This window comes from Dipodomys spectabilis, unplaced genomic scaffold (genome assembly GCF_019054845.1).
Source record: "Dipodomys spectabilis isolate Male_0828 unplaced genomic scaffold, ASM1905484v1 ptg000002l, whole genome shotgun sequence".
Classification (NCBI taxonomy): domain Eukaryota; kingdom Metazoa; phylum Chordata; class Mammalia; order Rodentia; family Heteromyidae; genus Dipodomys; species Dipodomys spectabilis.
In genome coordinates this window covers 15,350,194-15,376,522 of record NW_024870679.1, presented here as the reverse complement: position 1 = coordinate 15,376,522, position 26,329 = coordinate 15,350,194, and the positions used below count along the sequence as shown (strand labels likewise).

Below are 26,329 nucleotides of genomic sequence, written 5' to 3'. Positions count from 1 at the left end.
AAATCTGTCTGGAACAGGGAGACCTACAGCAGCCCCTTCCACTAGAGACATGGACAGAGCTACATGGTAACACCTGTGACATCCCGAGTGTGGGCGGTGCCTGTTTTTCAGAAGCCCGGTGGACAGTCAGTTCTAAAGAGCAAGGGACGGAGGTCATGAGTTTTGTTTTCCATGTGGAGAAAGACAACAGCAAGGAATGAATAAGGTCATGGCAGGCCAGACCTGAAACTGGGTTTACTGATATGCCCAGCAGGGTTTTTTGCTAGTTAGCATTTGGAGGGGCTTCATCACTGTGAGGACTTTGTTGTCAATGAGTCTTTCCTTAGATTTCATTTACCACTGGAGATCAGGGTTAGTTAGGCATCATGAATATTGGAATGACAAAAAAAAGAATGCTTAAATGATGAATCGTTTTCTCCTTTTTGATAAATATTTTATATGATCAGATGTACATAGGCATTATGCTTTTGTGTTCCTCTCCTGAGAGTAGCTTCCTTTGGTATCACTGGGTGTGAATGCCTAGAGTCTTGCATAATGTACCATGTTCTAGTGTATGTTAGATCTAGCTTTTGCATATGAGAGTAAACATGCACTGTTTGCCTCTCTGAGCTTGGCTTACCTCACTTAACCTGACTTGTTCTAGGTCCATCCTTTTCCCTGCAAATGATAATCTTATTCTTTTTTTTATGGCTGTGTAAAATTCTCTCATGCATTTTTTGGAGCTGCTTATCTGTTGCAGGGCATCTGGGCTGCTTCTATAACTTGGCCATTGTGAATAGTGCAGCAATGTAAATGATGATTCTTAAAGCAGTCTAACCTGGGAGCATTACACACTTGTTCTTATATTGCACCAAACTAGAGAAGTAGTTTGAGATGCTAGTGTATAAATGACTTCAGATTGTTTAAAACTAGTTGTTTCACCAGGCTCCAGTGGATCGTGCCTGTACTCTTAGCTACTCAGGAGGCTGAGATCTGAAGGATTGAGGTTCAAAGCCAGCCTGGGCAGAACAGTCCTAGAGACTTCATTACCAATTAACCAATCAAAAGCTGGACTGAGGGCATGGCTCATGTGGCAGCATGCCAACTGTGAGCAAGCAAGCTGAGTGAATCTGAGGCTCTGAGTCTGCCAGCTACAGCCCGAGTGGAACATCTGGAGCCCTCAGGATGAGGTGCTTCTCTGGGCACACATGTACGTACCTCACAACCACCTCTTTGACTCTGGATGTTTTTCATCTTGCGAACTAAGGTCAAATAGAAGCCTGTGCCGAAGCAGTTCTTCAGGAAGAGCGGGGTGCCCGAGCAGTAGAGCCTGCCCTGGGAAATGATGGCGATGCGGTCCCCTAGGAGGTCTGCCTCGTCCATGTGGTGCGTGGACATGATGATGGTTCTCCCTGCGGGGGTGGGGGTGGTGGTGTCACCAGGCAGACAGGGCACGGGGCGGGCTTGGGAGAGGATGGGCTAGGAGACCTTGAGGAAAGCAACATGGCCTAATTCTGCAATACGTGTCAGGGCATAAGCACAGTAAGAAGGAAGTTGACATTTCAGTGTCCTGGAGTCTCTCCAGCACTGCCAAACAGTGTCTCTTCATCATGCAGAGGTGCGATGCCAGTAAATCACCACATATGGAACACAGCCAATAAGTCAGCATGCACATGCTCAGTGGCATTAGGCTCTGCTTCATCTAGGTGCTGGTGGCTCATGCCTGCAAGCCTAGCCACTCAGGAGGCTGAGATCTGAGGATCTCAGTTCCAAACCAGCTCAGACAATTAGCCAGCAAAAAGCTGAAAGTAGAGGTGTGGTTCAAGTGGTACAGTGCTAGCCTTGAGCAAAAAGCCAGGCAAGAATGCAAGACCTTAAGTATAAGCCCTAGAACACACACACACACACACACACACACACACACAAGCATACTCTTACTAGTTGGAGAGGTCATTGGAAGAGAGCAGTCATAAGGAGTTCAATAAGGTGCCTTCAATGGAAGACACAGGGTAGGTACAGTGCAAACAGAGTGGAGAAATCTCTGGGCTACCCAGGAACCGCACTGTCATTTTAGGGGCTCCTCTGAGCTCTACCTGCTGTGTCTTGCGGATTTGGGTCCTTGGGAGGAGCTTGGGATAAATGGATGAAGGTCCTACTGGGAGACATTTCCATCTCCAAGGTCTGACACTGTGAGTTGCCCTCACGCTCGGTCCCGAGTGGCTGCTTGGGATGTTTGTAGGTGACATCCGTCCCTCTGGTCACAGGGGAGTTTCATTCGGTACTGCATTCATTGTTGCAGAGTGTGGGACTACGGACTGAGAGAACTTTCTAGAATATTTTGGGAAGTAAGGCTGTACCACTGGTGACTTCTTATTTCTGTTGAGGTAAGTATCTCAAGAGACTTGAACTCAAAACTTCACTTCACCGGAACACATTGACCAAGTGTCACAAAATGCTAGTATGAGAGAATGAGGCCCACAGGGAAGGCTGGGGGGGGGAGAGGGGGGGTAAAAGAGAAGGGGAGAGAGAAAGAGGGAGAGAAAGAGAGGGAGAGGGAGAGGGAGAGGGGGGACAGAGAGAGAGAGAGGGGGGTGGTATGGGGGCACTAGGTAGCAGCCTCACCTGAGCGATACTTCAGGAGCAGGTCCCAGATGGAGCGTCTGGAGTAGGGATCCACCCCAGAGGTGGGCTCATCCAGAATCACCACCTTAGAATCGCCCACAAAGGCGATGGCCACGGACAGCTTCCTCTGCATGCCACCTGCAGGCACAGGAGGACGAGGAGAGGGTCACCGGGGGCTGTGGGACAGGGAAGAAGAAGGCCCAGGGCTGGGGATAAGGGGGCACCTTAAATCTAGCAGCAATTGGACGCTGCCACTTAGACACAGCATGCGGGCTTCATAAATGCAGACGCTCCACCTAACCATCTGGTGTGAGTGTGGGAACATTAGAACCAGTGACGCTCAGACCGCTGCAGGTCGGGGCCTCACAGGGCACTATCTGAGGTTCTTAGAAGTAATGACACAGGGGCTGGAAGGTGGCTCGGTGGTAGAGTGCTGGCCTAGCATGCATGAGGCCCTGGGTTCGATTCCTCAGTACCACATACACAGGAAAAAGTCAGAAGTGGCCCTGTGGCTCAAGTGGTAGAGTGCTTACCTTGAGCAGAGAGAGGCTCAAGGACAGTACCCTGAGTTCAAGCCCCAGGACCAGCAAAAAAAAACAAAAAAAGAAGTAATGACACAGATTGGTTCCTGTTTGGGGCCTCAACTCCTCCCCCCCCTCCCCCCAAGGAGGTGTGGGTCTGCCATCTTGTCCCCATGTCTTTCTAATACCAGGCACCTGAGAGATCCTGGGCCCCTTCATTCCTCTTGTGGTGGAGGCCCGTGTCCTCCAACATGCCTTCGGTCTCCAGCTGGGCCTCCTCCCAGGACTTCCCCTTCAGCTGGGCATAAAACAGGATGTGCTCGGCTACGGTGAGGCTGGGGGCGGGGGAGACGGAGGACAAGAAAAGAAAATGGATGGTCATGGCTAGCAGTTTGTCTTACGTATGGAGATTTAGCCATCAAGATGTTCATTGTCCTCTTATCCACAATGCGAAAGCAAAACCACCAGCCCTGCCCAGATAGCAAAGGACTAGATGGCTTAGAGCATTTGGGAATGTAGTGCCTATTAAAAAATTCCTTTAAGCCAGGCCTGTGGCAGATACCTGTAATCCTAGCGACTCAGGCTGAGATCTGAGGATTGTGGTTTGAAGCCAGCCAGGACAGGAAAGTCTAAGAGACTCTTATCACCAATAAACTACTCAGCAAAAGAAAGAAGTGGCACTGTGGCTTGAAGTGGTAGAGGGCTACCCTTGAGCAAGATAGCTTAAGGACAAGATCCAGGCCCTGAGCTCAAACCCCACAACTGACAAAAAAAATTCCTTTAGAGAGGAATATGACATGGTATGAACAGATATTCATAATATCTTAAGTTAAAAAAATCACACTTTTAAAGTCAGGCACAAGATTAATCTCGAAGCTTTATTCTCTAATGATTTTCAAGAATCTATAAAAAAGACCAAAGCATTAATTGATTAACAATGATTTGCATGGTTAACAAAGGTGTTTCTCTGGATTGTGAAATTACTGGTGACATTTTTCTCTTTTTCTTCCCTCCCTCCCTCCCTCCCTCTCTTCCTTCCTTCCTTCCTTCCTTCCTCTCTTTCTTTTTCTTTCTTTCTCTCCTTCTCTCTCTCCTTCTTCCTTCTTTCCTTCCTTCCTTCCTTCCCTTCCTCTCTCTTCCTCCCTGCCTCCCTCCCTGCCTCCCTCCTTCCCTCTCTCCCTTCTTCCCTCCTTCTCTTCCTCCTTTCTTTTCACAATAACTCTATAGATTTTGAAATAAGGAATAGCTATTTTAATTTGAAAAAAAGAAAGAAAGAAAAAGTGCGTTATTGGTGCCATGGCTTCAAACAGACAAAATGGACAATGATTATTCTTTTTCACTTCCTTCCCCCCTTCTCCCTCCCCACGCTGTCCTCTGCAGGAAGTCTTTCAGGGTTGAACCAGGGGCTGGGCCGTGATGGGCCACTTTGTCAGGGAGGGGACCTCATCTCTGAGCACTAGAGGCTCAGCCCCCTTCAATTCCAACTCCCATTGCAAGCAGGGCAAGAACCTGGAGCATGGGGGGAAAAGCAGGCAAGCACATGGCCTCCTGTGTGCCCAGACCAGGCAACCCTGAGTCTCCCATGTGTGGTGGGCAGGGGTAATGGCAGGGGACATGTTTTTCTGTACTGTGGTGTTGAGGAACGGAACCCAGGCCCCCTCCCCCGCCCCCCACCACACACACACACACACACACACACACACACACACACACACACACACACACACACACACACACGGCACTGAGCCCCGTGGTAGGCAATCGCATCTCAACAGCTTACTCACTGGTGGAACAAGATGTTGTGCTGTGGGCACATGCCCAGGCTCTGGCGGATTTCATCCAGGCTGGTTTCAATGTCCTTTCCCCCAATGAGCACAGTTCCTGATGTTGGTGGCAACAGACCTGTCAGGATAGACCTGCCCAGCAGAGATACCCTTTAGGGACTTAGAGGATGGCAGTGGGAGGGGTTCAGTGATTCTGCCGTATCCCACCTAGAGCATCGTTCATTATAGGCACCAGGAGTTTCCCACAGAGTACCCATTCATCCCCTTGGATACATTCAGGCCCCAATGCACAGGGCTGCACCTGTTTTCTTTTCTGTTTCTATTTGTTTCCTGTTGTTCTTACACCTGCACTAATTTCCAGCCCAAGTGGTCACTTGCAGCCCCGGGGACCCCCTAACTCAGACATCACCATGCCTGCTGCTAGAGAGACTCTGTTGAAGGCATTCAGCACACAGATGACTGCTTTGCCTGCGAGGTGAGCAGCAGGGGACACTGAAAAGCCACATGTGAGCACTACAGAGTCCTGATAAGGTCCCGATGCCGATGGGAGAAGCCTGAGCACCTACAGGCATTCAAGGTGGATCTGTCAATTTCAAGTCAAACATGAGAATTATCACCAATATCATCATGGGATCCAAAACAGAGAAATCCCAGTAACAAACTGAAAGCCGATGGCTCACGCCTGTAATCCTAGCAACTCAGGAGGCTGAAATCTGAGGATCATGGTTCAAATCCAGCCCAGACAGAGCAGGAAAGTCCATGAGACTGTTATCTCCAATTAATCATCAAAAGGCTGAACATGGAGCTGTGGCTCAAGTAGCAAAGCACTAGCCTTGAGTGAAAAGGCTTAGGGACAGCTTTCAGGTACTAAGTTCAAACCATAAAGACCGACACACACACACACACACACACACACACACACACACACACACACACACACAATGTTATTCTCTGTCAAATGAGCAACAACAGCTTTCACAATGATTGTGTAGATTCTATGAGTGAATCATACACAATGCACTAAGAACAGAACCAGTATAAAGTAAAACTCTGCAATATCCCCCCTCCCCCATTATTATAAAAACGAGTATTTTGACCCACAAGGGAAGTTCCTATCGCTGTGAAGTAATGTGTTTGTGTTTGGAAAGTCCTGGGGTCCTGAATGGATCTCCTAGATCAGGGACGATATTAGTTAGCAAGGAGATAGACCAGGTGCCACCACTCCCAGCCCTGTCCTGAGAGTTCTGATAAGATCTCAGGCTCTCTGGAGTCTCCTTTGCAGCTGAAATCTCCGTCGATCAACCACTAGAGGGAAACAGAAGCCAACAGAGTGGCACTAGCTCTGCATTCCATTCCCACTGACCCGCCCCAGGGCGCATTCCTGCGCTGGGTGGATGCTGCTGTTCCTTCCTGGGGTTGTGACTGATGTCACCCGAACTGCGTTCCTCAGAGACGTCTGCCTGGGAACCTGGGAGGCTGTGTTCTCCACAGCAGATGGCGCTGGGGCCCCTTGGAGAAATAAAGGGAAGCCCTTTCCTCCCCAGTCCTCACAGATCTCTGCATCTTCCCTGAACTTGGCCTTCAGTTTGTCTCTTGTTAATCCCACGGACCCCTCAAAAAGACTTCCTGGGCAATGTGACCAGCCTTTCCCTGCAGTGCCGTGCCTGAACACGCATAGGAAAGGTAAACGTTCCTTCACCAGAGTGGTGTGCGGATCGTTGGGCCTGTGGGTGTCATGGTTGTGACTTTATCCCCAGCGTGGATGATAGGCAGGCTGGGGAAGTTGGGGACAAGGAGAAAAAGGACTCAAAAGTGTTAAAACGAAGCCAGGTGCTGGTAGCTCATGCCTGTAATCAGGAGGCTAGCTACTCAGGAGGCTGAGACCTGAGGATCGCAGTTCAGAGCTAGCCTGGGCAGGAAAGTTTGTGAGACTCGTCTCCAATAAAACGCCAGAAACCCAGAAGTGGCACTGTGGTTCAAGTGGTAGAGCACTCGCCTCGAGCTGAAGAGCTGAGGGACAGCACCCAGGTCCAGAGTTCAAGCCCCACGACCGACAAAACAACAACAACAACAAAAAGTGCTAAAGAAAAAAGCAGTGGAGGCATGAGCCATTCGACGCGGTGGCTTTGGGAAAGTCACTTAAAGCTTCAGGACTGTCCACTTGCCCATAGCCTCCAGTTGCTTCTTGTGAAGATAAACTAAGATACTATGTGAGGACTGCGGTGGGTCTTTGTTTCTTGTTTTCATAAATCCTTGGGACCACAAACCAAATCATGCATTTTGTCATCAGGATTCCTTCACAGTAGGCTGGAGTAAATGGGGGAAATGAAGTCAGGAAGCCCAGGCAGGCCTCCTGGGTGGAAAACTCACAAAGTGGTGGTTTTTCCCGCGCCGTTGTGTCCAAGGAACGCGGTGATCTGGCTCTCATAGAAGGTGATGTTGAGCCGGTCCACAGCTGGCCGGCTACAGGACTCAAAAACCTTCGTCAGATTCTTCACACACACTCCAGGAACCAGCCCCGGAAGCTCCCGTTCAAAGAAGGAGTCTTGAAGGGAAATTAAAAAAAATTATAGAACCACACACCTGATAGAAATATGATGTGATGTGTTCTAGAGGTCTGTTCATCAACTACTGTCTGAGTGTCTATAATTTCAACCTGTCCCTGTGGGACAGGATGGAAGACCAAATTAACGGTAATGATTGTAGGGCACATTTATTTAGCAATTACTATGCACAAAGGCTCTTTCATGCACTTTCTATGACTTACTTCATTCTACCTCGTAACAATCTTATGGGTAGATATTACCAGGATCATGTCTACAGGCAAGGAAACCTAAGACAGAGGACATGAAGTGACCTCTGAAGGTCACAGGGCTGGTGAATATTGAATCCAGAGCCCACTCCTCTCATCTATAGCACCCACTGCCTGCACTTATCACTAGCCCCAAGCTCCCTCTTAGGTCCTTGTTTTCTCCATTTAGGTCTCTGGGATTCCTAGTAGTAGCTCAGGCTCCTCCAATTCTTCTCCAAACATCATTACCCTCTGGACCTCTCTAGTCATTTCTGGAACTACCATTCTTATGGTCAACCTTCGCTCAGATCTTTGCCAACTTTGACTACAGCTGACTTCTTCCTCCAGCCTCATCTCCATCTTCATGATGCTGTCTTCATGATACTCTCCACTCTTCCCTCGCCCCTACCCTCCCTCCCTTCTTTAGCTCACCCTAGGGAGCATAGCTTCACTTGTCTGAACAGTGTAATTCTAAACATTGCTCCACCATAGCTGAAGTGGAATGAGTCTCTTCTGTTCTATCCTACCTCACCAGTTTAGCCTTATCATATCATTCTGGGAGAATGAAGCACCACTGCCTGCAAACCAGCTTTCTTGATGGGTTTTGTGTCTCTGACTTTAGCTTTGTGACGTAGGCCTTGGGGATGCACGGAGTCTGGACTCTCTCACATGATGTCAGGCTAAGTCAGAGTCCAGCCACCTCTCTTAATTCAGAGCTTTAGCCTCCCCAGAGAAATACGTAGATGAAGGGATGAAAAGCCACAGGAGAATTACAGAAGAGGTTCAAGAGGGAATTCAGAACAGAAAAAGCCAGAAACATAATAAGTCTTGAGAACCTAGCCCATCTGTCCACCAATGAGTCAGTAACTTCCAGGTCAGGAAAGGCTTTTGATGGCTTGAATGAATGGCTTCTCAACTTGTAAAGCATGAGTGAAGGGCAGTCAGCTCCTCTAGACTCTTTCCCTTGCACACAGAAGCATTTATTTTTGTCTTTCCTTAGAGCTCATATCCGCTCTAAGTCCCAGTGACCCAAGTCATTGTTCTGGCTAAATCCTCGGAAGTCAGCACATTCGGGCAACTCACTTGGGGTTTCCCTAACAAGGGCACAAACACACTACATACTTGGGATTTGCTTTCTCCAGGAAATATGCGCTCATGTCTGGGCTGGGCCATTCGTCCCCTACACCAGCAGCTGGCCATTGCTGTGGTACCCATCCACAGAGAGTGCCTGATGCCCGCTCTTATTTTTTTGAAGTATGTATCTCCAGTCCTTCCTTGGGTTCACAACCTGGACTTTTGCCTCTGCTCCGCTCTGCCCCCTGGGGGTTTTTACCATTCATTCCAGGATGCTCTGGGTCCTCCATTTCCTCTGTTAGGGGTTCAGTCTTTTCCAGGGCCCTTTCTTCTCTCGTTGAACACCCTGTGCCATTCAGAAGCCAATATTATTCTTTCAGTGAGAGCTGAGAATCAGAAGAAGTAGGAAAGGAGGGGGAACAATGTTCCCACTACTTTGGGAAGGCATAGTCGGCACTGCACACACGTGCACGCTTGTGGAAACTCACACACACACACACACACACACACACACACACAGAGAAGCCTCTGACCTCCTCCTGGGATACAAAATATTCAAGTCCAATCATGCAACCTGTGCCAAGCCCCAGGGGCACTTTTGTAATTGTAGCCTTGGAATTAGAGAGTTTTGCTTTGCTCTCGTTCTTTTTTTTTTTTTTTTTTTTTTGTGGGGGGATGGCATGGGAGGAGAGCATCCAGGCCAGGGCCTGGTGCATGCTAGGCAAGGGTTCTACCTCTGAAAAATACACCCAGCCCTCTCTTCATTCTTTGAAGGTGACAGGAAGGTCTCAGCATGTCAGATAGTGTGCTTGAAACAAACAAACAAACCTCAATAACAATGGAAGCATCTCAGGATGGAAATTGGAATGGTTTCATGTGCTTTAGCCCATTCCCAGTCCTTTTCACTTTGATCCAAAATATATCAGCCACAGTGAACCTTGGGTATAGAAGTCCATTCAATAGAAAGACTTGGAAAAAATTTTATTAAGTGAAGTAAGCCAGGCCCAAAGAAACATAGGTCCCATGGTTTCCCTTATTTGTAATAACCAGTATATGTCTGAGACAAGCAGAAATGGGCAGATAAGTTGATGTTAGACGAAATGAACCCCAAGATAAGGACTCAAATGGTTTTTCTTTCTTGCAATTGTTTCTAACATATTTATAAGATATTTCTTTGTTGCTTTATATGTCCCTCCCCCACGGTATAACCCCTGTCTTCACTATTTGAAGTTGGTATATTTTGTGGAGGGGAAGGGAAAAAACAAAATTGTTTAAATAGGGATACAGGTGGACCCATTGCAACAATGAGATATACAAGATGCTATGCTGAAAAACGAACTTTACAACTTTGATGCGGGGTGGGGGGGGCGTGGGGGGCTTGGGAGGGGGGAGATGGGAAGGAATGGTAATAGGAAACAAAGGAAGAGGCAACAATGCTTGATAAGAAATGTACTCATTACCTTGTTCATGTAATTGTAACCCCTCTGTACGGTATTTTCACAATAAAAAAAAAAAAGTCCATTCAAGGTGATACAGCAAGCAGCCAGCTTCAATGAGGGCTTCTTAAGAAATGGCTCCCTGGACTCCAGGGACATTCAGATGTTTTGGGATTAGCACTGGGGTGGATCCTGGTGGGGGTGCAGATCTGGACAAATTCACACACACGCACATACACACACACACAGACACACACACACACACACAGAGGCATTTTTTGTCAAGTTGATATTTGGTCTCAAAGGACATCGTGACTTCCTGGAAGGGGAAGAGGAGCAGAAGGGCCACACAGCCAGACAGGAAGCAGGGGCAGGAGGAAGTCATCTCTACCAAGCACCTCCGAGCTCTGGCCTCAAGTACACATGTGCAAACAGCTGGATACAGCCAGCCGGCAGGGCCTTGGGATCTGCAGGCCATGTGGGCAGCGGTCTGGTGGCCAGGGACACACTGACTTCACTATTTCCATCCCTGCTTCCTGAGGCCATTTTGAATCTATTCTCTGCAGTTCCTGTGGTCACTATACTAGCTGTCACACAGCACAAGCATGATCAAATAGCAACCACAAATATCTTTCAAAACAGCCCGGATCTATTGGCTCATCTATGTAATCCTAGCTTTCCAGGGTGGCTGAGATCTGAGGATTACAGTTCAAAGCCAGCTTGGGCAAAAATGTCTGTGAGATTCTTATCTCTAATCAACTAACAGAAAGCCAGAAATGGAGCTAGTAGTTTTTGATAGTCTGAGATAAAAGTCTCATGAACTTTCCTGCCTGGGCTGCTTTGCGTGATCCTCAGATCTCACCCCATGAGTGGTTAGGTTTACAGGTGTGAGCCACACATATCAGGCCTACCCATGCCTTTTAAAGGCCCTAGACTAATCCCTCAGAGAAAACAAACATCTGTCTTAATACATAAAGGCTTGGCCCAGGCCCAATTCCAATTTCATTGGAAAGTTATTTCCTTTGCCTCTAGAACCTCCCAGCTCTAGGGGAGAGTCCAACTCAAGCTCTAGAATTTTTCTGCCCTCTCTGAATTCACAAGAGAGAGGTATACTTTCCCAATGTCTCAAACTTTCCCTCTGGCCTCTTGTTTTGATCAGGAGAAAAGATAAGTCTTAGCTAAGATGTATCGTGGGCAAAAGTCCTTTTAGTCTTCTTCCCCAACTAGAAGAAACAGTATCAGGAGAGCCTGGAAGGATCTGCCTTGGATCTCAACAGCTTGGTCAGCTTCAGCCTCATCTTGGGGAGGATGAATTAACTGATATTCTGAGAAGGTGGACAGGAATGCAAAAGGAGGAGGGAGGCAAAGAAGACAAATGCAGAGGGCCCCCATGATTCTGGGAATCTCTAAATGGAAGAGTGGAAAAGCCTTCTGATCCCTGACCTGGTGTGGACTTTTAATGGAGCCTGAGTTTGCTAGGGCAGGCTTGTCAATCCACAGCCACTCATTCTGGCCAGGAGCTCACAGAAATGGGGTCACAGAGGCTGGGGTGCTGTGCCCTCATGTTCACTGGGTGGCAGAATGCCCCAGGAGGCAGCTGGCTTATCAGGAATCGAAAAAACCTTCACATATCCTCCTGATAGCCCAAGGAACTACTTTTGAACATTGACAGTTTGTTGTTGCTGTTTTAAATTTTTTTTTTTGTCGGTCATGGGGCTTGAACTCTAGGCCTGGCCACTGTCCTTCAGCTCTTCAGCTCAAGGCCAGTGCCTTACACTTGAGCCACAGCACCATTTCCAGCTCTTTTCTGCTTATGTGGTGCTAAGGAATCAAACTCAGGGCCTCATGCATGTGAGGCCCTGAGCCACTGAGCCACCTTCCCAGCCCATTAATTTTTAATTAACTTACCTTCACCACCAAGCCAATAAGACTCTTGTAGAAGGAAGTACCAAGGAAGTGGAGTTCCATAGTCTCCTAAAAGGAAGATGATAAATAAAGAGAAAAAGTTTTATTTAACTAGCCTTCCAATTCCCCAATCCAAGAGTTCCAAATAGATAAATAGAATTTATCTATTTGCATCTGAAATTAGAGTCTAGGTGACTATAGTTCACAATTCATTATGTAGTCATTTACAGGCTATCAGAAAAAATATTACTTCCAAAAAGTAGTAAGCTATCCAAGAGATCATTTTGTTGTTGTTGTTGTTTGGTGGGAATGGGGTGGGGGGTACTAGTAAAACTAAGACTTATGATCTTGGTTGACATTAGTTTTCCAAGAAATAAATTTATTCAATAATTAGATCATGAAAATGGAAACAGGCTTATGTCTTTAATTGTTGGTGATTTTTTTGGTGTCTTTTTGGGGGGTCATGGGGGATGCACAAGAATGGAGGGAAGGAAGGGTGAGCAAATGCAGTCATTATATTCATATGTAAAAAAAGTGAACCAGGCAACTTATGGGGGAAGATGGGAGGAAGAAAATGGGGGAAAGTGAAGGAAAGGGTGACATTGTCCAAGATGTATTGTATTCATTACCAGACTTATAGAATCTTAACCCCTTTGTATGACTCCTTAATAATAAAAAATGACTAAGTCATGTCTTTTCTAAGCAATTACAAGATAATAGTAATGATAACGTTCATTAATATTGGTTGGATACTCTTTCTGTGATAGGTCTAGCTGTAAACACTTTACATGTGTTAAATGATTTAATCTTGAAAATAACCCTGGGAGTTAGGTAATAGTTATTCAGTAGATACAAAAAATTGAGGTATGCTAAATTTGGGCCCTCTACCCCTAATCATAGCTAATTAAATGAAAAATATTGGTGGCTCAAGCTTATAATCCTAGTTACTCAGGAGGCTGAGATCAGGAGATTGTGGTTCTAAGCCATCCTGGGCAGGAAAATCATGAGACTCTGAACTCCAATTAACCAAGCAAAAAGCTGGAAGTGGAGCAATGTTGTAAGTGATAGAGCACTACCCTGAACAAGAAAGCTAAGGGTAAGCACCCAGGCCCTGAATTCAAGCCTCAGTACTGGCATATATGTGCAGACACAGACACAGACATACAATCTGGTTCTATGTGGATATTCTTATTTCTCTACCGGATTCTACTGGATCTAGCTATATTTCAAGAAAAGGATTCCCAGATTTCTAGGCCTGTTCTCTCCGCAAATTCTAGTTTCCATAAAATATTAGTTTTATTTAAAAAAAAATACTGTCTTTGCTGGGTGCCGGTGGCTCATGTCTGTAATCCTGGCTACTCAGGAGGCTGAGAGCTGAGGATTATGATTTGAAGCCAGCCCAGGCAGAAAGTTCATGACACTCTTATCTCAAATTATACACCAGAAAATGGGAAGTGGTGCTGTGGTTCACAGTGGTAGAGTGCCAGCCTTGAGCCAAAAAGCTCAGGGACAGTGCTCAGGCCCTGAGTTAAAGTCCTTTACCAACAAAAACAGAAATTAATGTCATCTTTGCTTTTTCAGTAGTTATGGTTTTTGCCAGCAGTAGGTGTTTTTTCTCTCTCTTCTCTATTCCTTTCTTTCTTTCTTTTTCTTTCTTTCTTCCTTCCTTCTTTTTTCTTCTCTCCTCCTTCCTTCCTTTCTTCTTTTCTTTCTTTCTCTTTCCCCTCCCTCCCTTTCTTCCTCCCTCCCTCTCTTCCTTCCTATCTTCCTTCCTTCCTTCCTTCCTTCCTTTTTTCTTTCTTTCTTTCTTTTTGGTCTGTCATGGGGCTTGAACTCAGGGCCTGGGCACTGTTCTGAGATTTTTCTTTTGCTTTGCTCTAGTCTAGAGCTCTACCACTTTGAGTCACAGCACCACACCCAGTTTTCTGGTGGTTAATTGGAGATAAGAATCTCATGGATTTTCCTGCCCAAGCTGGCTTTGAACTGAGATCCTTAGATCTCAGCCTCTTGAGTAGTTAAGACCGCTGGTGCCTGGCTAAATAAAAGCTTTAGTTAGTTTGGCTAAAATAAAGTTCTGGAATTATGTACAAATTTCCATTCCAAATCTAAGCCATTGCCACATACTAAGTCCCTTTCCAATGGCACATGGAGATACAAGAAAACCAGGCATGTTCAGAGGTCCTGCAGAGGACAGGTGCTCCATGGGTTGCATATACAGTGGGGAAGACAAACATGGCTGGAGCAGAGGAACCTGGGGAAGAAGTGAGGGGTAGGAACCAGATAACAAAGGCACTGGCAGGCCAGGGCTGAAGTGCTGACTTTTACTCTGAAGGAAAGAAAAGCCAATGGTGGGGTTTGAACAGGGAGGACTGACACCGTTTGACTTAGATTCTGGAAAAGGCCGTCAGGGTTCAATGTGGGGGGCATCGTCATCACAGGTGATGGCGGATGAAAGCTTGGACTGGAAAGTCAGTTGGGGTGGTCACAGGAAGTAGATCTGGATTCATTTCTAAAGTAAAGCCCACAGAGGTTGCCCATGGAGGTTTGGCTTATAGACTGAAGTGACAGGTGCTTGGTTTTGAGAAGAGATGAGATTTGAAGGGGATGTATGGAGGAGAGCTGAGATGCCCTTTTTCCTCTGAGCAGGGAGATGCTCACCTGGAAACACCTGGTCCAGGTACCAGGCCAGTAAGCCATACAAGGCGGCATCAAGAAGCATCATCTTCATAGACAGCAGGAAACTGAACTCATCTCCTTCCATGGGGCTGTTCCCGATGTTGTCCCACTGCAGCCCGAGGCCTTGTTCTTCAAAGCGGACCAGATACTCGGTGCCAAACCCAAATGCCACGGGAGACAGCAAGCTCTGCCATGGGGAAAAGAGGGCAGAAAGGCCATCAGAGGGTCATTTCGATACAATCAAGTGGCCACCAGGTGCCCACAAGGCAGGGCAGGGAGGAGGGTCAAAAGAAGGTCCATGTTGAGTTCAAGCTTAAGGTTCATAACAAGTCAGGAAGCAGTGAAAATTCTCTTCTCATTGGAGAAGAATTGGAGAAGAGAATTCCAGAAATGCATCTCAGTCTTCAGAGTGCCTGTTCAGTAAGACACACTTGTGCTATGGGGTAATGGAGAAGACAAAGAAACGCCATACAGCACTCAACACTCAAGAGGACCGAACATCCTCATTGCCTCCTCCCTATCTTTCCCCTGCTTTCCTTCAAACCACGTTGGTTCTGGGCAGAACAAAGCTGCTACCCAGTCCTCTGCTTTATGAGAACCCCAAAGTTATCACATCTAGGCCAACCTAGTGGGCTAAGCAAGGGATGGAAAGGTTAGAAAGCAGTCAGATTGGGCCAAGCACTGGTGGCTCATGCCTGTAATCCTAGCTACTCAGGAGGCTGAGATCTGAGGATCATTATTCAAAGCCAGCCCAAGCAGGAAAGGCCGTAAGACTCTTATCTCCAATAAACCACTCAGAAAACCGAAGTGGTGCTGTGGCTCAAGTGGTAGAGCACTAGCCTTGAGCTGAAGAGCTGAGGGACAGTGCCCAGGCCCAGAGTTCAAGTCCCATGACTGACAAAAAGAAAAGAAAAGTAAAAAGAAAAAAGTCAGATCATATGACCTATCGCCTTTTCCATCTCTCAAGTGGGGACAATGACTTTCTTAGGGTCTCTGAGCATCAAGCTGAACAGGTAGAGCACAAAAGAAGTCTGAAGAGCAAGTTCACTGACTTGGTCTCCATAGATGGATCCTGATCCCAACATGGCGTCACACCGATTTGCTGTTCCTGCATCCGCCGCTCAGAGCTCTCCCTGTGATTCGGAATATCCTGGATAGAGTTCACAAAATTTCTCTGCAGAAGCAAGGAATCCTCTAGCTATATGTTTACAAAAAATACTTTATTTTCTCCAATTGTGGGACTTGAATAGGGCCTGGACACTGTCCCAGAGCTCTCTTCGTGCTGAAGGATAACGTTCTACCACTTGAGCCACAGTGCCACTTTCGGGTTTTGAGGGGTTAATTGGAGATAAGAGTCTCATGGACACTTTCCTGCCTGGGGCTGGTTTCAAACAACAATCCTCAGATCTAACCCTCCTGAGTAGCTAGGATTACAGGTGTGAGCCACCGGTACCTAGCTACAAAAACCACTTTTAAACCTCAGCTCAGCTCTTTTCCACAGTAGCAGGAACTATGACATCCTGGTGGCTGCACATTACTAAGAAGCCATCTGTCTGTCTACCCAATGATTACCAAAATAGCCCAGCTCTGCCCACCGGCTGAGTCACAAGGATTCCTTACTACTCTCCGTTGTGATCATCATAGATAATTGGATGTTATAAATGGCAGTAATTAACTTCTTATTTAACATGAGAAATAAAAGATGCCAGATGCCCAGGCAGTCTTGAGCCAAATAAACTTGAGTGGTGAGAACAGCTTCTTCTGCAAGGAGGCAGAGGAGAGCTGCAGAGAGACAGAAATTCTGGAGGATAAGGAAATGTGCCCCTCTAGGGCTGAGGCTGATTAGCCTGGGTTAATGAGAGCATGGAAATGGCCCATTTGACAACAATTATAGAAAAGTCTGGTGCTAGTTTGGGAATCCTGAACTAAGAGGTCTCTCAGGCCATCAAAGTCAATGTCTGGCTAGAGAGCCTTACTCTGTGGGCTCTCTGTTGGGGGGGGGGGGGTCTCCGAACCCCTTTTGTGTGCATTAGTAGAACAAGTTAAAAATACTCGAAGGACTGTTCCAGTGTGTTTTTTTGGAGCAGCGGGGAAACAAACATTGAAAATGAATGGAAACATCTTTTTGGATAGATAATATGGGGTCAAGCTTCCTTCCTCTGATTCTTCTCAAACAGAGAAAAGGAAGGGCCAGGCACTGGTGGCTCAAGCCTGTAATTCTAGCTACTCAGGAGACCAAGATCTGAGGATCATGGTTCAAAGCCAGCTCTGGCAGGAAAGTTTGTGAGATCCTTATCTCCAGTTAACCACCAACAAACGAGAAGTGGCACTGAGGCTCAAAATGGTAGAGTGCTAACCTTGAGTCAGAAAGCTCAGGGACAGCATCCAGGCCTGAGTTCAAGCCCCAGGACTGAAAAAAGAAATAAAAGGGAAGGAAAAGAAAGGAAAGGAAAGGAAAAGAAAGGAAAGGAAGGAAGGAAGGAAGGAAGGAAGGAAGGAAGGAAGGAAGGAAGGAAGGAAGGAAGGAAGGAAGAAAGGATGGAAGGAAGGAAGACAGGAAGGAAGGAAGGAAGACAGGAAGGAAGGAAGGGAAGTAAGATGGTCTAATTGGATTTTCTTCCATGTGAAAATATATAGGGCAGGAACTGAACTAGTTTTTTAGTGAATTCCCAGGACAGATTAGTCAACAAATTGGTGAAGAGTAACTGTTCATTGCTCATGAGGAAGCCTGTGGCTATTCTTGTACCTTGGGGCTTTATATTAACATTTAACATTTTATTTATTTTCTTTAAATTTTTTCCTTTTCTTTTTCCCTCCCTCCCTCTCACCCTTCCTTCCTTCCTTCCTTCCTTCCTTCCTTCCTTCCTTCCTTCCTTCCTTCCTTCCTTCCTTCCTTCCTTCCTTCCTTCCTTCCTTTTTTTTTGGTGCCAGTACTGGGGCTTGAACTCAGGGTCAAGGAGCTCTCTCTGAGCTTTTTCTCTCAAGGCTGGCACTCTACCACTTAAGCCATACCTCCACTTCTAGCCAATTAATTGGAGATAAGAGGATTTTTGTTTGTTTGTTTGGTTTCTTTTCTTCTCTTTCTTTTCTTTTCTTTTTTTCCCCCAAGGCTGACTTTGAACCCTAATTTTCAGATCTCAGCTTCCTGAGCAGTGAGGATTATAGATCTACCAGAGCCCAGCTGACGTTGACCTTTTAATATAAAACCCCTTTGAACCAAATCACAAACTGGACTTTCTCGGATAACAGAGTGGGTCATGACAGAAGCAGTCAATAGTAGGCTGGGGTGAGCCCAAAGTCCCTCACCACAGCCTGCTTGAGCTCAGCCGTCATCCGGTCCTGCCAGGCGAAGCACAGGATGTGTGGTAGGTAGAGGGTGAAGTAGATGACCCCGCTGCAGGAGGCTGCTAGGCTGGCCTTGGAGAAGAAGGTGCTCAGCAGGAAGCACTGCATGATGGTGGCAGTGGAGAAGGCCAGCAGGAACAGGAAGAGGATGAGCGGGTCGCTGTAATGTAAGATTCTTCCATGCTGCAAACAAAGAGATCATGCATCACAAATTTCCACCTATGTCCAGAGGCACCCTTCTACTCCGGGGGTGACCGGTGTGCAGCGATACCAGCCTTCCCCGCCCCCCCCCCCCCCCCCCCCCCCCGGCAAGGCCCCTGTTCCTAGGGGGTTTCTCTCACCAATCTGTGGTTAGTCTTAACTTTCTACAACTTTCTCATTGCATTGAGTTCCTTTAACTTTACTCATGCCATTTCCCCAGAAGAGTAAACACATTAAGCTGCCTGTTTGTCATGAGGAATGTCCAAGAAAATGTAACTGGAAGACCTTTTTTTTTAGGTTGTGGGGCTTGAACTCTGGGCTTGGGCGCTGTCCCTCAGCTCTTTAGCTCAAGGCTAGAGCTCTACCACTTGAGCCACAGCGCCACTTCCAATTTTCTGGTGGTTTATCGGAGATAAGAGTCTCATGGGTCTTTCCTGCCCAGGCTGGTTTTGAACCACGATCCTCAGATCTCAGCCTCCTCAGTAACTAGGATTATAGGCATGAGCCACCGGTGCCCAGCTCTGGAATACCATTTGAATTAGCTGAGGCAGCTCCAGTGTTCTAGGTTTCTACCCAGGCAAACCAAAATACCACTCGGAGTGACTTAACCAATCAGAATTACCAACTAACCTCTAAGTAGAGACTTTAGCTAATTGAATAATTTCTTTGTCTTGCCACCTCTCTACTCTTGAGTGGAACTTGATACCACTTGAGGTCTAACACTGTCTAATACACAAACCACTATTTACTCAAACTTAATTTTTTTTAATGAATGTAAAATTATCTTTTAGCAGTAATTATTGTGGGTTAAGCAAGCAAGTCTGTCTGTGTAATCCTAGCTATTCAAGAAGCTGAGATCTGAGGATCTTGGTTCAATGCCATCCTGAGAAGATAAATCTGAAATATTCTGATCTCCAATTAATTACCCAACAGCCAGAAGTGGAGGTGTGGCTCAAGTGGTAGCGTGTAGGTGAAGGAAAAACTGAGCAAGAGTCAAAAGCCCTGAGTTCAAGCCCTAGTATGAGCAAGGGAAGAGGGAAAGCAGAGGGAGGTAGAAGGGAATCTTACTTATCAAAGTCTGAAGGAATTGAAATAAAACTCAGAATTAGGGGCTAGGAAGGTAATTCAGTGTAGGGTACTTGCCTAGCATGCACAGAGCTCTGGGTTCAATCCCTAGTACTAAGAAGAAAGTAAAAATTAGGATTCAGGAAATGGTGCTGTGGCTCAAAGTGGTAGAGTGCTAAGCTTGAGCAAAAGACCTCAGAGAAGGCGCCCAGGTCCCAAGTTCAAGCCCCATGACTGACCAACAAAAAAATAAATAAATACAATTAGGACTCTGAGTTTCTGATTATGTGAATCAAAAGGTGTTCCATTTCACCTTGAAAAGCCCTACTCCTCTTACTTAATCACAGGCGATGCTGTAAAAGCAAGTCCACCACTGGACATGGCTTTAGGATAGTTGCTATTCTCAGGAGAATGAAACCAATTTATTATCACAGCCCAAAGCATATCTTGTAGATATGCAGGCTGTAGCATTTCTCATTGATTTCAGCCAGGGACGGAAGACCCTTTGCTCTCACCATTTCATGGGCTCTGGCTTCTTCCAATGACCACTTTTCTTTTTCTTTATTCTTTTTGTTTCCTCTCTTAGTCGCTTGAATAACAATGGATACCCCTCCCCCTTTTCTTTCCTACAGAGTTGAGTTAGGGAGGAAGGGGGAGGGGAATCCCCTACTTTGGTGTGGAAAGCCTTTTCCGTCATCATGGAACAATATTCTGGTTCCCACCAGGAGAAACCCCTTTGTGCTAGAAACTCAGAGAACACACTTCATCTCACGTCCTGAAAGCTTTGAAGTCCTGTGGACCATTCTAAGGCAGGCAGAGCTTGGTGTCACTAGTAGCAACAAGTCAGGCAAAGGCTCCCTGATGTTCAGTCACATGTTTTCATCCCAACTCCTTCCCTTCTAATGACACTAGTGTCTTGAGGAAGGGAGCAGAGTGAGGCTGGGATAGAACGAAGAGCCCCCAGCAGAAGGGCTCATTGCTCCGCTCCCCTCTGTTAGAGCCTTGATACTTTTGGTCAATATAAAGCCATATTGCATGCTGGTGAGCTTGTTTGAGGAGAATGACTTCGGCATCAACATGGATGGGATTCCAACACGGTCTGTTGAAGGTCGTGACTCCGTTCATTGCAATGTAACAGTTCAAAACAAAACCCCTCTGAGCCAGGAGCCAGTGGCTCATGCCTGTCATCCTAGCCGCTGAGATCTCAGGACTGTTGTTCAAAGCCAGTTGGGGGGAGACAAATCTGAGAGACTCTAATTAATCAGCCAAAAGTCAGAAAGGGAGGTGTGGCTCAAGTGGTAGAGGGCTAGCCTTGAGCAAAAAAAGCCAAGCAAGAATATAAGGCTCAGAGTTCAAGCCCCAGTATTGATACAACAAAACAAAACAAAAACAAAAACAGGGCAAAACAACATTAAAAAAAAAAAAACCCTCAGATTTAGGATACTTTACTACAAAGAGAAGGGGTAGGATTTGGGTTAAATAGACATGTGTTGGTTGGACATGTGTGAGTTGGTATGATTCGTGGCTCAGGTAGCCTTCAGCACAAGACGAGATACACTGAGTGTGGTTCGTGGTCCAGATTGTCTAGTGCAAAGAAACACACAACACAATGAGCATGAAGAAACAGGACAAGCTCAATGCATCTCTGGTGGGAGCTTGCAGGCCCTGAAGTCTAAAGGTTGTACCCATTAAAAAAAATTACACCTACCAGGCGCCAGTGGCTCACACCTGTAATCCTAGCTACTCAGGAAGCTGAGATCTGAGGATCATGGTTCAAAGCCATGCCATGCAGGAAAGTCCATGAGAATCTTATCTCGTTGACCACCAGAAAACTGGAAATGGTGCTGTGGCTCAAGTGGTAGAGTGCTAGTCTTGAGCTGAAGAACTGAGGGACAGCGCCCAGGCCCAGAGTTCAAGCCCCATGACCACCACCACCACCACCACCACCAGCAACAACAAAAGGTTACACCTAATTAAAAAAAAATCAAAACAGGATAGTGGAGGTATGCCTCACATGGCAGAGCTAAGCAAGAGTGTGAGGCTCTGAGTTCAAGGCCCATTACTGGCGCGCACATACACACACACACACATACACACACACACACACACACCTATTCAAAACCAAAACCAAAAGCTATCAAATGTTTGCATTTATCTTCCAACAAGTATGAAAGATCCTCTATTGTGGAGGATGGCAATGTAGTGTGGAATAGTTTATTTCCAGCTCTACCTTGCAAGGGAGTTGCAGATTTGCGCTCACTGTGTGGCTATAAAAATTCTTTCTCCTTGAGAAGGATGGACTCCAAATACCATCCTTTCAAACAGAGACCCCTTGGAGATGTCAGGCGGTAGAACATTTCAACCGTCTGGCTCTGAAGACGATTAACAAATAGTCCAGGTCTCTTTCCTAATACCACATTCCAACTGTAGCCAGTTACTATGATGGGAATCCCAGAAACTGCTCCCTGAGCTCTTGCCTGTGTCTGGAAGGATCAGATCCCTTTGATCACACACACACACACACACACACACACACACACACACACACACTGCTCTGGGCTTTGTTATTAGCAGCCTCTGCAGGTGTTCAAGGAGTGGAGTTGGAGAATCTATGCAGACTGTGGCTTTCTGGGCATGGAAGTAGGAGATGGAGGGGAAGTTGTTCCAATACAATGACTCCTTGTCTCTCTGACTGTCCTCTACCTCAGCTGAAAATAGGCTAGATATCATGCATAGATGACTAGCCCAGAAGGACTAACAAGAGAAATAAAATGATCCAAAAATCTCTGAGACTTCTCCATCTGGCTTACCATGATGAAGATGGTTAGGAGGAAGATGCTCATCAACATGATGGAGAAGCTGTCCAGAAACCAGGTACACCAAATCACTGCATTCGAGACACCCTGATTTTTCAGCGTCTCCTTCAGCCTCAACTCTTTTTCCAAGACAATGCTCTTGACCGTCATGGAGACGGAGTAGATCCACGCCAGCACCATGAAGATGGGAAAACAACGGTTCAGGATGATCATAAAACTAAACCAAGAAGAGAGAAGCAGAACAGAGTGCTCTGTACCTGGTAAATGTTGGTTGAATGAATACCTTGAGAACAAAGTCCAGATAGAGGGAGAGGAAAAGCAGAAAAATCTCTACTGGGCATTCAGTGAGCGGGAATCTTTAAGTACATTCTATATCTGCCCTGAGATGTAGAATAGTTGGCCCAGAGATGAATATTCTAGCAGTAACATGAAAATGCCCCACCATATAGATTTTCCCTGTAAGACTTTGTTGGAGGCTATGGTTGAAATAGATGGGTTACATGCACAGTGGCATTGAAGCTTTAGAGAGCAAACTGAGGAGCTACTGTGGGTGAGATCAATAATTGGGCTCCCTATGAGGTCGATCAGCATTCTACAATCAGTCCATGTAGCACTTTGTAAAGACAATTGACCAATCAACAAGTCAACCATGCACAAGTGGAATAGATCCTTGGACACACACTTCAGCAAGTGAGATAGATCCGATCAACTGGAATTCCTCTCTGGCAACTTCACACATGTTTTTCCTGTACACGATATGCTACTGATCTACTACACGATATGCCTTGTGATTCTTATCTATTGAAACTGTGGGGTGTTATCACAGGAAAAGGGCACAATTACGGTGTGGGAGGTTTCACTCAAAATGGCCCTGGGGAATTTTCTAAAGCATGCACTTCTGGGGTTGGTCACTAGAGGATGCTCTCACACTGAATGACCCCAATCCTTACTTCTTCCCCCAACTTCCTTCCCCATTTCCCTGCCAGCCATTCCCATTCTGTCCTAAAAGTAGGCCTTGGCACTCTTTGTTATCCAGACTCAAACTAAGTGCAGAACAGCTACATTCTCTTTTTTTCCATAGAGGCAGAGAACTGACTGGGCTTGAGTGTTGAGAGAGGGGTTCCTGTGTCTCTAGTGGGCACTACTTTATATTTTCTTCAACTGGAAGGTTCATTCTTCCTTCCTTCAGTACAGTGAACCACTGAGTCCATGAGCCAGCCATAGGTCTCTACTGACCTGGGTCTGTTTCTGACCCCAAATGAGCTTTCCCAGCACCTCTCCTCTCTAGAACCCCAAATCTATTTTCAGCAAGTTACTTGCTTAGCATGCTACTGGCAACAGACAAACAGGCCAGGGGCTAGGGGTGGTCAGGAAAGAAGGCCAGAGCTCATCCAACACATTCCTTTACATTTCCATCAGGCATACATCATGGGAATGTTAATTAGCCAAGGAGCTGCATTATCCCCCCGGGCTCTTAGGAACCAGACCTACTTGCCATGCATTCCCAATCTGCTGATTTAGCCAACGCTGGGTGAATGTTCTGTCCAGAACCTTCCACATACCAAACATACTATGTAGTGGGAAATTTAAATAGCTTTTCATCCCCTCCCCCAAACTCACCTCCATGACTTTAATTTTCACCTTCCCCTGTGTACCTCCAACACCAGCTCATTCCTCTCTCCCTACCACTTCACTTTCTCCCCTTCCTGGAGCTGGAGACAAACCGGCTCCCAGGTCAGAGCTCCATTTCCACCCCCTCCCCCGCCAATTGGGATGCAGTCTCTAGAGTTCTTACTGGAGACATCAAAGTCTTGGGAGCACCCTACTCTACGACTGGCCAGGGAGGAGGATGGGGGGTGAGGGAAACTTACGAGTCATCCACAAAGCAGGGATAAGGCATCTGCTGAAGATAGACCCCAATGGGAGCTGCTGCCCGGGCCTGACTCCTGGTGATCCCCTGCTCAACCATGTCCTGCAGATAGGCAAAGCCTCCCCAAATATACCGGAGATCTTCCACAGGGTCTGCCCGGGGACCAGAGTCCCAGTACCTGCAAAGGTGCGGTAGCGGGGAGGGGGGGGGGGGGGAACAAATGCTATAAGAGGGAAAGGTAGCTCACTCCCTCCACTCACTCAAAGTGCTCAGAGCTCACTCTCTTTTTCTTTGTGCTTGAACTCAAGGCCTGGGCACTATCCCTGTGCTTTGTTTTGTTTTGTTTGTTTGTTTGTTTTTAGCTTAAGGCTAGGGCTCTACCACTTGACCCACAGCTACATTCCTCGTTTTCCGTGGTTCATTGGAGATAAGAATCTCGTGGACTTTCCTGCCTGGGCTGGCTTCAAACCACAATCCTCCAATCTCAGCCTCCTGAATAGCCAAGATTACAGGCGTGAGCACCTAGCTGAAAGCTCACTGTCTTGAAACCTTTCTTCTAAATATTCTCCTACTATGCAGTTCTATGTCTAATTCGCAGTGAAGTTCTCAGGCATGACTACTATGAGAATGTGTAACTCTGATTGCTTCCATCTAAGGACTCTAGTCAACGCTATACAAAACAGTTTAGCTCCTCTCAGTTAGCTTTTTCCTGACTTACAGGCAAAGTTCAGCCTCAGTCTCCTACTCTATACCAAATGGAACTCACCACACCCTTTGGAAAAACCCGACAAGCCCTGCCTGAAAGCTCACCTGTCTTTGATCTTATTTGTTTTCTCTACCACATCTATGTCCATCCGGATCTTATACTTCACATGGCGTGGCAGGTGGCTGGTCCAGGGATACATGTCCAGGAACACCACACCAGCCCAGAATCGGTTTTGTTCTAGCAGAGACAAGGCTCGCTGGGTGAGCTGCATTTCATCATCGTAGCTTTCAAACTTATCCAGGACCAGGCACTGCAAATAATCACAGAGGTGGAGAGAGTTGGAGACACAACCATCTTGACACTCAAGTGCACACACAACACATAAGCCAGGCACTGGTGGCTCACACCTACTCAGCTACTCAGGAGGCTGAGATCTGAGGATTGTGGTTCAAAGCTAGCTTAGGTAGATAAGTTGGAGAGACTCTTATCTCCAATTAATCCCCCAAAAGTCAGAAGTGGAGGTGTGGCTTAGGTGACAGAGTGCTAGCCTTGAACAAAAAGCTTAGGGATTGTGTTTAGGCCCTGAGTTCAAGCCCCAGAACTGGCACGAAAAAAGAAAGAAAAAGAGGAAGGGAGAGAGGGAAAAAGCAAGAATGAGATAAAGAGAGAGAAAGGGAGAAAGAAAAGTAAACAAGCCGCTGGCCTAGGAGAGGGTCAAATACAAGATGACCTATGAACTTGATGTTTCTTTAGCTCTGGGGTCTGGTGTTAATTTCTACCCGTCAGGGTGTGTGAGGCTTGGAAAGGTTGACACACTCCTATCCCTGTGGAGTTAGTGAGGACTGGGCTGTCCAGATGTCCAGGGCTGTGCAAATATTCAAGTTCTCAGAATGACACAAATACTCCCAGCCGTCCTTCCCCAGCATGCCGACGCAAAGGCAGCCGGGTCACTGTGGACTCCGGCTGCTTTGAAGATCAGAAAGCCTGACGATAAAAGAGTTTTACAGAGGCAGAAACATTCCTCGCGTTGTGGAACCTTCCTGGCCCCCTCCAAACACACAGCATGGCCAGCCGAGGGGTGAACGGGGAGGGAGAAAGGACAGGACAAACAGCGAACATGATTCCATGGGAAGGGGGTGGGGAGGGAAATCATCTTCATGTTCAATTTTATGACAAGACATACTAATGGAGAAGGAATTCCCCTAATATGTCTCTTTCTTCTCCTGGACAAGAAAAATAAATAAATAAATTGCATATAAAAGAGCAAAACTAAGACTTTCTTTAAATTTGAATATGAGGGGTTGAGCCTTGTCTAGACTTGCTGTGGCATTTATAGTCTCCTGGAATGTGTGTGTGTGTGCGTGTGTGTGTGTGTGTGTGTGTGTGTGTGTGTGTGTGTGTGTGTGTTTTCTCCCTGAACTGCTTGTACCTATAATACACTGGAGGGGGAGGGGTTTGTGTTCATATTTCTTTCTTAGAATGTAACTCAGCAGAGGTAGAATGGCCTTGTCTTGACTGATTTGTTCAAGGAATACTTA

General features: G+C 46.6%; 1 protein-coding gene across 1 annotated transcript in view; it reads right to left on the bottom strand.

The window, feature by feature from the left end:
* The window catches only part of Abca4 (ATP binding cassette subfamily A member 4), a 127,959-nt gene that overhangs the window by 43,436 nt on the left and 58,194 nt on the right, over positions 1 to 26,329 (bottom strand). Inside the window, exons 12-23 of the mRNA XM_042683963.1 lie at positions 24,896 to 25,101; positions 24,087 to 24,263; positions 22,210 to 22,432; positions 18,095 to 18,316; positions 14,771 to 14,975; positions 12,116 to 12,181; positions 9,031 to 9,117; positions 7,277 to 7,451; positions 4,907 to 5,038; positions 3,318 to 3,457; positions 2,602 to 2,739; positions 1,198 to 1,391 (exon numbers count right to left, since the gene is read on the bottom strand). Coding sequence (XP_042539897.1) covers positions 1,198 to 1,391; positions 2,602 to 2,739; positions 3,318 to 3,457; positions 4,907 to 5,038; positions 7,277 to 7,451; positions 9,031 to 9,117; positions 12,116 to 12,181; positions 14,771 to 14,975; positions 18,095 to 18,316; positions 22,210 to 22,432; positions 24,087 to 24,263; positions 24,896 to 25,101 — 1,965 coding nt within the window. The remainder of the gene's footprint in view (positions 1 to 1,197; positions 1,392 to 2,601; positions 2,740 to 3,317; positions 3,458 to 4,906; positions 5,039 to 7,276; positions 7,452 to 9,030; positions 9,118 to 12,115; positions 12,182 to 14,770; positions 14,976 to 18,094; positions 18,317 to 22,209; positions 22,433 to 24,086; positions 24,264 to 24,895; positions 25,102 to 26,329) is intronic.